Genomic DNA, 12,762 nt, shown 5'->3' with positions numbered 1-12,762 from the left:
AAGAGAAGGTCAAGTTGGTATTCATGTCATTAATTAACTCATTTTACTTAACTTCCATTCAGCTTTAAAAACCTCTAATTTCCAGTTAGATTAGCACACAGTATGACAGTCGATACAGCACAAGGGAAAAGATTCTGATGCTGTGGTATGACGTTAAAAGAATGTGTTTTTCAGATGGACAACTGTATGTCTGCGTTGGAAAACCACCAAACTTGTTTTGCTTTGAAATTGTCAAAGTGCAGCGAGTATTTATTGCCTGACTGGTGAATAAAACCTTAAACTGAAAAAACATGCACTTCACACCTACATGTAGACATTGCTAAAATTTTCTTGCAGGCACGGTTTTGATAGAAATTATTGCCTTCAAAGTTAAATACAAGTAATGTAAGCCAAGCATCTCAGATTGTATTATTAGCAAATTAATTAAGCAGTCTTGTTATTATGATCCTCTGCTTACAAGCTTATACTTTCTCCCGTTTCAGTGTACTACACTTCTGGATGCTGATGTCTTCAGACCAGTGAAAATCAAACAAGAGAAGGACGAATATCTCGTTCCTGTTAAATATGAAATGGTAAATGCTTGAAATATTTTGTAGACAACATTTTACAAATGTAAAGTTTAGAGACTGTTACATGAAAAGTTGTTAAAGAAGGCAGTGAAATTTGTTGTTATGGGATTGAGTTAGTTTAAAACACACTGAGCACGAACAGTGATTGTCCTGTCATATGGCTGTTAGATGCAATGGAGCAGCACTGAGGTGTGTAATGGGGAACTGCAAAAAGCTGTGCGACTTGCTAAGAGTCAGGACTAGATTGCAGTTTTCCAGAACTGCCACTGATAAGTGCATTAATTGATGGCCAAAGCAAAATTTGTAATGGATATTTGTCACAAAGCTCTTATAGGAATCTTGGTTACTATATGAACTGCACGGGTGTCATACAGGCAATGTTAAACATCAAAAGATCAGCTTTTCACTGCTTGGAAAATACACACAACAAAAAAAGTTTTGCGTCACCTAGGTTCCGAGAATTCCAGAACCTGCACAGAAAATTTGAATAGAGATTAACATAAACATCATTTCTGCCCTTTTTTATTGCTCGTGAAAACCACACATTGCATGTTGTACTGCCACACTGAAGTAGTGGTACAGATTGCTGTACACACTGGTACCTCTTGCATTGATGCTTGCCTCTATTCGTCGTGGCATACTGTCCACAAGTTCATCAAAGCACTGTTGGTCCAGATTTTCCCACTCCTCAACAGCGATTCGGCGTAGATACCTTAGGGTGATTGGTGGGTCACGTCGTCCATAAACAGCCCTTTCCAATCTGTACCAGGCATGGTCGATAGGGTTCATGTCTGGTGAACATGCTGGCTGCTCTAGTCAAGCAATGTTGTTATCCTGAAGGAAGTCATTCACAAGATGCACACGATGGGGGTGCAAATTGTCGTCCATGAAGACGAATATCTCGCCAATATGCTGCCGGTAGCGTTGCACTATTGGTCGGAGGATGGCATTCGTGTATCGTACAACCGTTAAGGCGCCTTCCGTGACCACCAGCAGAGTATGTCGGCCCTACATAATGCCACCCTAAAACATCAGGTAACCTCCACCTTGCTGCACTCCCTGGACAATGTGTCTAAGGCGCTCAGCCTGACCAGGTTGCCTCCAAATAAATCTCAGACAATTGTATGGTTGAAGGCATATGTAACACTCATCGGTGAAGAGAATGTGATGCCAATCCTGAGTGTCCATTTGGAATGTTGTTGGGCCCATCTGTACTGCACTGCACAGCGTCGTGGTTGCAAAGATGGACCTCGCCATGGGCGTTGGGAGTGAAGGTGCGCATCATGCGGCCTATCGCACACAGTTTGAGTCATAACATGACATCCTGTGGCTGCACGAAAAGCATTATTCAACACGGTGGTGTTGCTGTCAGGCTTCCTCAGAGCCATAATCCGTTGGTAGCGGTCATCCACTGCAGTAGTAGCCCTCAGGCAGCCTTGAGTGAGGCATGTCATCGACAATTCCTGTCTCTCTGTATCTGCTCCATGTTTGAACATCATCACTTTGGTTCACTCAGAGACGCCTGGACCCTTCCCGTGTTGAGAGCCCTTCCGGCACAAAGTAACAATGCGGATGTGACCAAACCACAGTATTGACCGCCTAGGCATGGTTGAACTACAGACAACATGATCTGTGTACCTCTTTCCTGGTGGAATGACTGGAACTGATCAGTTCTCAGACCCCCTCCGTCTAATAGGTGCTGCTCGTGCAAGGTTGTTTACATCTTTAGGCAGGTTTAGTGACATCTCTGAACAGTCTAAGGGCCTGTGTCTGTGATACAATATCCACAATCAACGTCTACCTTCAGGAGTTCTGGGGACCGGGGTGATGCAAAACTTTTCTCGATGTGTACACATTGGTGTGCAAAAAGACAAGAGTAACTTTCACAGGATGTGTCACTGCCAAGTACCATAGCTTGGTGAGACTTGCATCATACACAGAGTGAACTGCTACAGTATAGTACAGTACCGTTCAGAAGATAACCAAAAGAAATATGCAAGGAGACAATCAGAAATGACACCATTCAAGGAAAGTAATTACACTGAAGTCGCTGTGATGTATGATGACCCCCTGGGCACTGCAGAAGGTGGAACATTCTTCTTAATAGGGTGTGAGATCACCATAGACGGCAATGTGTGCTCTGCAACTTGCTCCCACTCTGGCCACAAGGTTGGTAAGGAGTTCTCGTGGTAGGGCATTCTATTCTCAACGAGTGCGGTTGACAAATGTTGAATGCTCATTGGTGCATATGGAGTGCTGCAGTCTCTCCCCCCAATGCATGTCACTCAGGCTTGACGAGATTTAAGTCAGGGAATAGGCAGTCGGGTCCGTTCACTGAATATTCTCACGTTCAGAGAGGTCCTCTACCTGAGCAGTTCGAAGTATTGACACATTGTCATCCATAAGGATGAAATCGGGGTGAAATGCACTCCTGGAAAGATGCATGTAGGGAAGTACAGTGTTACAATAACACTGACTGGTGAGTGTATTGTGTTCAAAGATTTGAAGCTCAGTACACCTTGCAACATTATACCTACCCACACCTTAACACCTGGACTACCAATGCGATCATTTTGTACAATTGTACTGGGAGCATTACATGTTACCACCTTTCTCCGTATGAGGGTATGTCCAGAATCAGTTCTCAGACCGAGCCTGCTCTCACCTGAAAAGAGCACGCAACCACAGTCCTTATCGGTTCAGTCCCGGTGCTCTCGGTAGCAACACACAGTGCCGCCAATCTGCTGGTGTCGGTGGAACAGGATGTACTAGTCAGCAGGCAAAGAGACATCTGTGCAGTCGCCGTGCCACTGTCGAGTGAGAGATTGCACACCTTGCAGCGTGTTAACAACACTATTGCACTCTGTTGGCCATCCTACCTACATTAGACAATTAAATTCTAATCATTTACACAGTATGTAGATGTCTTCTGAGTAGTTCACTTTTTTTCATATAATGCATGATAATCGGGCATTATATTCGACTGTGATTGTAGTAAAGTAGAACAGTAGAGAAAGATAAATCTTGCAAAAATTTCATCTCCTACCAGTGCTTAATTACTATTTACGTTTAGAAGTGGAACGAGGGTGAGAAAATCCGATGCACATTCCTCCAGAACCTCAATACCTTCTCCCTCATTCGCTTCACCTAGTTCTCCCCAGCCCGACAAGGCTCCTACCTCAATGTTGTCCTCCGCCTCCAAATTGGCTGCATCATTACCTCTGTCCGTACCAGCAATACCTCTTGTCGGCAGCTGGCACCCGTTCTGTACCGAGAAAAACCTTCCTTACAGCCTAGACACCAATGGCCGTTGCATTTGTAGTGACGAGTAGTCCCTTTCTAGATACACTGAGGCCTTCACAGACTGAAATTAACCTCCCACCCTCGTACAGAAACGGATCTCCCCCCTCCTCTCAAAGTCTTCCCAGCCGGTCACAGAGGTGCATTCCCCTCGTGACTCAGTATCGCCCGGGACTGTAGCAACTGACTAATATTCTCTGCCAGTGTTTAGACTACCTCTCGTCGTGCCCTGAAATGAGGATTGTCCTACCCACTGTGTCTCACCCCTCCCACCAAACCTACACAATATCCCTGTCCACCCTCAACACAGCCCCTATTCCAAACACCTAGCCTCATGGCTCATACGTCTGTAATGGACCTAGATGCAGTCACAAGCATCATCTATCCCATCAAAGGCAGGTTTACCTATGAAAGTAGTCATGTGAACTACACAATAAACTGCAGCAACTGTGCTGCATTCAATGTGGGCAAGAGAATCAATAAGCCCTCTGTTCGCACGAACGACCACTGACAAACTGTGGTCGAAACAACTGGACTACCCGGTTGCTGAGTGTGCTGTCAAATGCCTCACTTCAGTGAGTGCTTCACAGCCTGCACTGTCAGGATCCTTCATACCAATACCAGCTTTTCTTACTTGTGCAGGTGGGAACTCTCCCTGCAATATATCGTACGTTCCTACGAGCCTCCTGGTCTTGACCTTCGTTAGTCGCTGCCCTTCACCCACCAGTTCCCCTTTCCAGTTCCATCTACAGCAAAACACAGCCTTCTGTACCACAGTTACTTTACTTCCCTCCTTTTCCACCCTCACCCACCTTCCCTGCCTGCCCCCACCCCCTAGCCCTCCATCTAACTTCCAGAATGCACGTAGCTGCCCTACCCTGTCCCCACCTCATCCTCGTATGCTCCCACGAGAGCAGCTCTACATGTTCCCCCACCACTACCCTATTATCCCTCCCTGTCCCCGCCCCAGCCTCCTCCTTATCCCCATCAGTCTGATTGCTTCTCCCATCGTGCGCAGTTGCTTGCAGTCTGGACTCGGCGGCTTGAGACAGTGATTGTGCTATCGCCTGCACTGTGTGTGTGTGTGTGTGTGTGTGTGTGTGTGTGTGTGTGTGTGTGTGTGTGTGTGTGTGTGTGTGTGTGTGTGTGTGCTTCAGGAGGAGGCTGAAAGCTCACTTGTTTAGCTGTCTTTTTGTTGTACCTGTCTGTGACTCAACATCTCCGCTATATGGTTAGTAGCAATGTAGCCTTTTCATAATATTTACGTAGGTGTAGAGTCACAAGTTGTACATTTATTGAAGAAACATGCATCCTACAATTGGTTTTTTTGTCAAGAAATTTATGTTCAATCATAAAAAACAGAAGGGAGATTGTTTTAACAAGCCACACACAGTTCTTGGTTATTCAACCTATGCTTGTATCAGAGCATGAGAAGGCAGGCATGGAAAAGTGGAAACTAAAATTAGTTGCCACCTGTCACTATAAGTTCACTTGTCACCAGTACAAACCTTTGTGAATGTTAAAAAATAATAAATGTAAATGCCGTGTGACTAGGGCCTCCCGTCGGGTGGACCGAACGCCCGGTGCAAGTCTTGAGTTGACACGACTTGCGTGTCGATGGGGTGGTGGTGGTGGTGGTGGTGGTGGTGGTGGTGGTGGTGATTTAGGACAGCACAACACCCAGTCCCTGAGTGAAGAAAAGTCCAACCCAGCCGGAAATTGAACCCGGGCTCTTTAGTATGACATTACATCACACTGACCATTCAGCTGCCAGGGGCAGACTTAAAAAAAATTGCCAATGCAATACGCCCAAATGTATTGTGATTTATAAAAAAATCTACCAAGTGAAAAGTGGTTTTGCATCTCTGCATATGAATCTCAATGCTGTAGTAGCAAACTTAAAATGATGTACGCCCAACTACACTCCTGGAAATTGAAATAAGAACACCGTGAATTCATTGTCCCAGGAAGGGAAACTTTATTGACACATTCCTGGGGTCAGATACATCACATGATCACACTGACAGAACCACAGGCACATAGACACAGGCAACAGAGCATGCACAATGTCGGCACTAGTACAGTGTATATCCACCTTTCGCAGCAATGCAGGCTGCTATTCTCCCATGGAGACGATCGTAGAGATGCTGGATGTAGTCCTGTGGAACGGCTTGCCATGCCATTTCCATCTGGCGCCTCAGTTGGACCAGCGTTCGTGCTGGACGTGCAGACCGCGTGAGACGATGCTTCATCCAGTCCCAAACATGCTCAATGTGGGACAGATCCGGAGATCTTGCTGGCCAGGGTAGTTGACTTACACCTTCTAGAGCACGTTGGGTGGCACGGGATACATGCGGACGTGCATTGTCCTGTTGGAACAGCAAGTTCCCTTGCCGGTCTAGGAATGGTAGAACGATGGGTTCGATGACGGTTTGGATGTACCGTGCACTATTAGGTGTCCCCTCGACGATCACCAGTGGTGTACGGCCAGTGTAGGAGATCGCTCCCCACACCATGATGCCGGGTGTTGGCCCTGTGTGCCTCGGTCGTATGCAGTCCTGATTGTGGCGCTCACCTGCACGACGCCAAACACGCATACGACCATCATTGGCACCAACGCAGAAGCGACTCTCATCGCTGAAGACGACACGTCTCCATTCGTCCCTCCATTCACGCTTGTCGCGACACCACTGGAGGCGGGCTGCACAATGTTGGGGCGTGAGCGGAAGACGGCCTAACGGTGTGCGGGACCGTAGCCCAGCTTCATGGAGACGGTTGCGAATGGTCCTCGCCGATACCCCAGGAGCAACAGTGTCCCTAATTTGCTGGGAAGTGGCTGTGCGGTCCCCTACGGCACTGCGTAGGATCCTACGGTCTTGGCGTGCATCTGTGCGTCGCTGCGGTCCGGTCCCAGGTCGACGGGCACGTGCACCTTCCGCCGACCGCTGGCGACAACATCGATGTACTGTGGAGACCTCACGCCCCACGTGTTGAGCAATTCGGCGGTACGTCCACCCGGCCTCCCGCATGCCCACTATACGCCCTCGCTCAAAGTCCGTCAACTGCACATACGGTTCACGTCCACGCTGTCGCGGCATGCTACCAGTGTTAAAGACTGCGATGGAGCTCCGTATGCCACGGCAAACTGGCTGACACTGATGGCGGCGGTGCACAAATGCTGCGCAGCTAGCGCCATTCGACGGCCAACACCGCGGTTCCTGGTGTGTCCGCTGTGCCGTGCGTGTGATCATTACTTGTACAGCCCTCTCGCAGTGTCCGGAGCAAGTATGGTGGGTCTGACACACCGGTGTCAATGTGTTCTTTTTTCCATTTCCAGGTGTGTAGTTGAACAGTTCGAAATTATTTCTATGAAACATTTTGTTGTTCTGTCGTGGAACGTAGTCGCATTTGTATGTGAAAAGTAAACAAATTGAGGTTTTTCTACATAATTATTAATTATATACGTGATTGTTAGTCCATAATCCGGTCGACATCTTCAGTCCGATTAACCTTGCAAAATGGGTGTTGTGCTTATTATCTTGTGACACTGCTGTTTGTTTTCTGTATTCCATTAGGGCCTGATATGTCTGTATTGCAACAACTAAGAAAGCACATCTGCCTAGTGAGCAGGAGACACTGGTTCAGATCCTGACCTCTGTGCAAATTTTTGTTCATTGGTTCATTCTGCGTATTTATAGATTGACTTTTGAGTCTTGTAAAGTTCCCTGCAGCCATACGGTTTCATTTGGATTAAAGCACCTACGGCCGGGTCTGAGGCAGGATCCCCCATTTGGTTTGACGGTGAGGTGTTATTTCGATGCAATTGGACAGCCTCTGCAATAATTTTCAAGTTTAGGGGAATACTCAGTTGACTGAGGCATGAATAGAAATCTGGATTGAGGAGGGAGGCACATTAGGGTAGTCAATGCAGCTGTGCAAAGCTATTGTGTGAAGGTGGCATAGTGGTTAGCGCATATGCCTCGTCAACAGGACAACTGGGTTTGAATCGTGACCTTGGTACAAATTCTCATTCTTTGCTTCAGTCTACATATATAAATTAAAAACAATGCACATATGTTAATTTTGTTTTATTTTCGTAATTAATACGTAACTTTTGTCTTTTTCCACAGGTTGATACTCTGTGCTAATACTGCTGTGAAGTTGCAAGGGAAATAGATCCTACTGGAAAGGAGAATTTTTGGACTGTTTACATCTGAATGGTGACCAACCTGTGGTTTCTGATCAGCAGAAAGAAGACAGAACATTCCTCAATCATTGACAGCTGTGAAAAATGTGGGTCAGTTCAACTCGCTGAAACTTACCACTGAAAAGTGTTACAAGAAGTGGGAGAAGTATTCTGGTAGGTTTCACAAATTGTACACCGAAATGTTCTCAGATGAGAGAGTCATTTTCCAAAAGTGTTACATAAACTCGGTAGGTTAATGTAATGAAAGTCTGATGGTGTATTACTTGTACACATGACAAGTGAGCAGGTGACAGTTTGAAAGTTTACTGGAAGTTTTGGCACATTACTCGTGCACTCGACAGATAAGCAAGTGACATTTTCAAATTTTACTGGAAGTTTCATGGTGTTAAGCAAACAGTTATTTGTCGCAAACTGTAAATATTAAGGAAATGGGTATCTTGATCAGGAATCTATTCATCCAGATATTATTGTTTACCAGATGGAGTTACCCACTAGTGTGTTGGTAATCCAGAATTACTGAACTGTAATAACATATATTGTACTCTCAGCATGAGGAGAAATTTTCCACGAATATTAACATGATACAGTTGTCTTCCAGTGTGATGGAACTGAAGAAATGAATGTTTTGGAAAGTACTTGCCTCAGATTTGTAGCCAGAGTAGTAATATACTTTGTGTAAAAGAGATGATTGAGGTTTGAGGTACAGTGTGGAGTCACTTTGAGTTGATTAGTGAAGTGGTTAATGTATGGGATTCATGTTCGGAAGCAGTGGCATTTAGTTACCATCTAGTTTTAGGTTTTTGTTGGTTGAATCAATTGGGGCACAATGTCCATTGTTACCAATAAAAGTAAGGCATGTTTGCATTTGTTTATGATTATTAAGTTAATGGTTTCAGTCTATTGACCACTGTCAGACTTTATGATAATCCTTGGAGTTCATCCACAAAATAATTATGTCAAAGACATGATAGCATTACAAAAGTTAGATCTACATGAATATGAATGAAAGAATCTCACCAAGAGACTATCACAGCCCCTGAGCAGTGAGATATTACGCCCAATTGCTATACGTCGTGCAATTCCAGCAGTATTTTGCAGCTGAACACACCAGCCGAATACCGGACATTAAATATCTTCAAATCTCTCCCACTGTGTCTTATGTAACTGATAGGAAGCCATCTCCTTGAACATTATGCAGTGTACAAATGAAAGGAATTATGAAGTATTATGTAAAAAGTAAAAACCCCTGCAGACAACATAGGATCCATAATAGCACTGCAGGAAATACAAATGCATTCAGCAGTATGCCAGTTGCTTTAGTGGTAGTTGTGGATGTTAAAATCAACTACGTATGTCGTGATTGTCAAGATACACACCCTGACGATGATTCCGTTATCTAATGTGCAGAGAGGAGTGGTTTCCTTTCACATTCTTGAGCAGCTTGTTAATCAAAATTCTATATATACTGTGTTTATTGTACGGAATAGATTTTAATATTAGTTGTTTCATTTGTATGGATGGAATACTGTGGAATTGCGAGATCTTCAGGCATCTATGTAAAACATAAAATTACAGTATTTTCAGTTGACGATTGTGATTACACCAACTGCATTAATGTCACTGACATGAAATTATGGAGCTACTTAGTTTGAAACAAATGAAGATTCAATAACATGGAAATATTGTCCGTGAATTGTGCTCAGATTTGCTGAACTCCATTGTAGTGAGTGTTTTGTAACCACACAGTAATACTGATTGTGCCGTGCCTGCCTGACTGACCTGATGTAACTTGGTTCTGCTTCAGCCATAAATGGTCCAGCATTTTTGTGGTATCATTTTTACTTTACTACTCAAAAGATTGTTTGGTAATCCAACTTTTTGATGTACAAACGAGGTTAGTATGTGTACTTGCTCTCACCATATGGGCTCATGTTGTTCACATGTCTGTTGTGAGGTCTGCAGTGTTGAATTTTGCTTTCAGTGTATTGTAACAAAAAAAGAGGAAAAATATGAGAGCTTTCTCTTAAATGGTGCAAAGGGGATTTTTGATTTTATTATTAATTTGTTAGTGGATTGATTTTTGCTAAAGGCAGAAACTGCCAAATCAGCAGTCTCATCGAAATTGATACATTTGTGTCATTGTCTAACATAACCCTCATCCCCTCTTTGGAAATAGGCAGGAGTTGCTGTCATTTATTTTGTGAACAATTACACATATTGAAACATGGTTTTCAGCTAATATTATAGCATTGGGGGCATGTATGTTTTTGATTGGTTAATGTTCTTAGTGCTCGCATCAACTTGAATAATGAAGTATATACTTTTTTAAATAGAACTGTATACTTTCTGTATCTGCATTCAATAGCTCTTGAGAAGATGGTTACTCATATAGCGTTTGTTAATGTTGATGTTGAAACCTGTCATAAAACAAATTCGAGAAATGTCCTAGACTGTGAGAGCATGGTAGCTGGAAATGGTATTTGCAAAGCACGCACTGCCAAACAGGCATCTCTGACCAGGCTGCTTAGTTTTATGCCATAAGGTAGGCCTGCGTTATGAGAACAAAGCTTTATTTTCCCCTTGAATCATCTTAAGACTTTGATGCAGTTTCACCTACAAATTTTGTATTTGGAAATGACACAGGCTAGAATCTAGCATATCACGAAAGGCTTAGGAAAACTATGTATTTCACATTTGTGTATACTCCCAAATTTATGTGAGCTGAAACAGAGGAATTGATTGTTCATCCTTCAAAAATAGAGTTGCTGCAAAAAATGTACTACTGTACTAAATATCTATATGTTAGAAGGAAGATTTGACGTATCTTTTCCTTTGCATGGCTGTGTACTTCTTAGAGTAAATTAGGTCATACGGGACACATTCGTTGAACTAAACATTAAGACTTTCTGAGAACAGATTTGTCAATAGAATAAAATTATTTTTGCCATGTATTTTTATTTAAAGTACTGTGCCAGCTTCAAACCAAAGAGGATGCATACAGAAGTAAAGAGGTATATAGTGTAAAGATAAACACAACTATGTAGGATGAAAATATGTGTGAATGGCTAGAGGAAAGGGAAAGAGGAGAAGACTGAAGAGTAAATGGGAGTGAGGTTGGTTAACGTAGGTTCACTCCAGGGGGATGGCGGGATGAAAGGATGTGTTGGAGTGCAAGTTCCCATCTCCGCAGTTCAGAGGGACTGGTGTTGGGTGGGAGAAGCCAAATGGCACGTACAGTGTAGCAGGTTCCTAGGTCCCCAGAATTATGCTGGAGGGAATGCTTTGCTACTGGGTATTGGACATCTCCTAGGCGGACAGTTCGTCTGTGCCCATTCTTGCGCTCAGCCAGTTTAGTTGTCGTCACACCAATCTAAAAGGCTGTGCATTGCAGGTATGTCAGCTGATAAATGACGTGTGTTGTTTCACATGTGGACCTGCCTCGAATTGTGTATGTTTTACCAGCAGTGGGGCTGGAGTAGGTGGTTGTGGGGGGGATGCATGGGGCAGGTTTTGATTACAGGGGTAGGAACTGCTGGGTAGAGAATGTGGTTTGGGAATATTGTAGGGTTTGACAATGATGTTACTGAGGTGGGGGGGGGGGGGGGGGAGGGTTGACGAAAGGCAACTCTGGGTGGTGTGGGGAGAATATTGTCAAGGGATGATCTCATTTCGGGGCTTGACTTGAGAAAGTCATATCCCTGGCGGAGTAATTTGTTGTTGTATTCGAGGCCAGGATAATATACGGTGACAAGGGGGATTCTTCTGTGTGGTCTGGGGGTAGGAACGTTGTTGTTGAACAGGGATGAAAGTATTGCTCAGGAGATCTGTTTGTGGAAAAGGTCTGCAGAATAGTTGTGGGAGAGGAAAGCACTGGTCATTGGTGTAATTGTTGAGTGATTCGTCACTGGAGCAGATGCATTTGCACACCTAGGTTGTAGGGAAGGGAGCGTTTGATGTGGAGTGGATGGCAGCTATCAAAGTGAAGGTACTATTGTTTGTGGGTTTGATGTGGACAGGGGTGTGGATGAGAGCTTCAACAAGATGGTCAACATCCAGGAAGGTGGCTTGCGTTTTGGAGAAGGACCAGGTGAAATTCAGAGTCGAAAAGGAGTTGAGGTTATGGAGGAAATTAAGGAGTGTTTCTTCACCATGAGTCCAGACCACAAAGGTGTCATCTATAAACCTATACCAGGCCAGGGGAAGCAGCTGTTGGGTCTTCAGGAAAGCCTCTTCCATGTGGCCCATGAAGAGGTCGGCATAGGACGGAGCCATGTTGGTTCCTATGGCTGTTCCCCTGATTTGTTTGTAGGTCTGGCCTTCAAAAGTGCAGTAATTATGAGTGAGGATGAAGTTGGTAAGTGTGATAAGGAACGAGGTTTTTGGAAGATCTTCGGGTGGGCATTGGTAGAGGTAGTGTTAAAGGGCAGAGAGATCGTGGGTATGTGGGATGTTTGTGCAAAGGGATGTAGCATCTATGGTGGCAAGAAAGGTTTCAGGTGGGAGGGGAGGGGGAATGGATTTGAGGTGTTCTAGGAAGTGGTTTGTGTCTTTGATGTACGATGGGAGTCTACGGGTGATAGGTTGGAGGTGTTGGTCTACCAGAGCTGAGATACGTTCTGTCGGGGGCTTTGAAGCCTGCCACAATGGGACGGTGAAATATGCTCACTATTTTTATATACTTGAATT

General features: G+C 44.4%; 1 protein-coding gene across 3 annotated transcripts in view; it reads left to right on the top strand.

Moving 5' to 3' along the window:
- The window catches only part of LOC124720416, a 331,791-nt gene extending 322,833 nt beyond the window's left edge, over positions 1–8,958 (top strand). For all 3 annotated transcript variants that reach the window (XM_047245766.1, XM_047245767.1, XM_047245765.1), the window contains 2 exons: positions 483–572; positions 8,000–8,958. In XM_047245766.1, the coding sequence (XP_047101722.1) occupies positions 483–572; positions 8,000–8,017 (108 nt within the window). In that variant the 3' untranslated portion in view covers positions 8,018–8,958. The remainder of the gene's footprint in view (positions 1–482; positions 573–7,999) is intronic.
- Positions 8,959–12,762: the final 3,804 nt, after the last annotated feature.

Source organism: Schistocerca piceifrons, chromosome 11 (genome assembly GCF_021461385.2).
Source record: "Schistocerca piceifrons isolate TAMUIC-IGC-003096 chromosome 11, iqSchPice1.1, whole genome shotgun sequence".
Taxonomy (NCBI): Eukaryota; Metazoa; Arthropoda; class Insecta; order Orthoptera; family Acrididae; genus Schistocerca; species Schistocerca piceifrons.
This window is presented reverse-complemented; position numbering and strand designations above follow the sequence as displayed.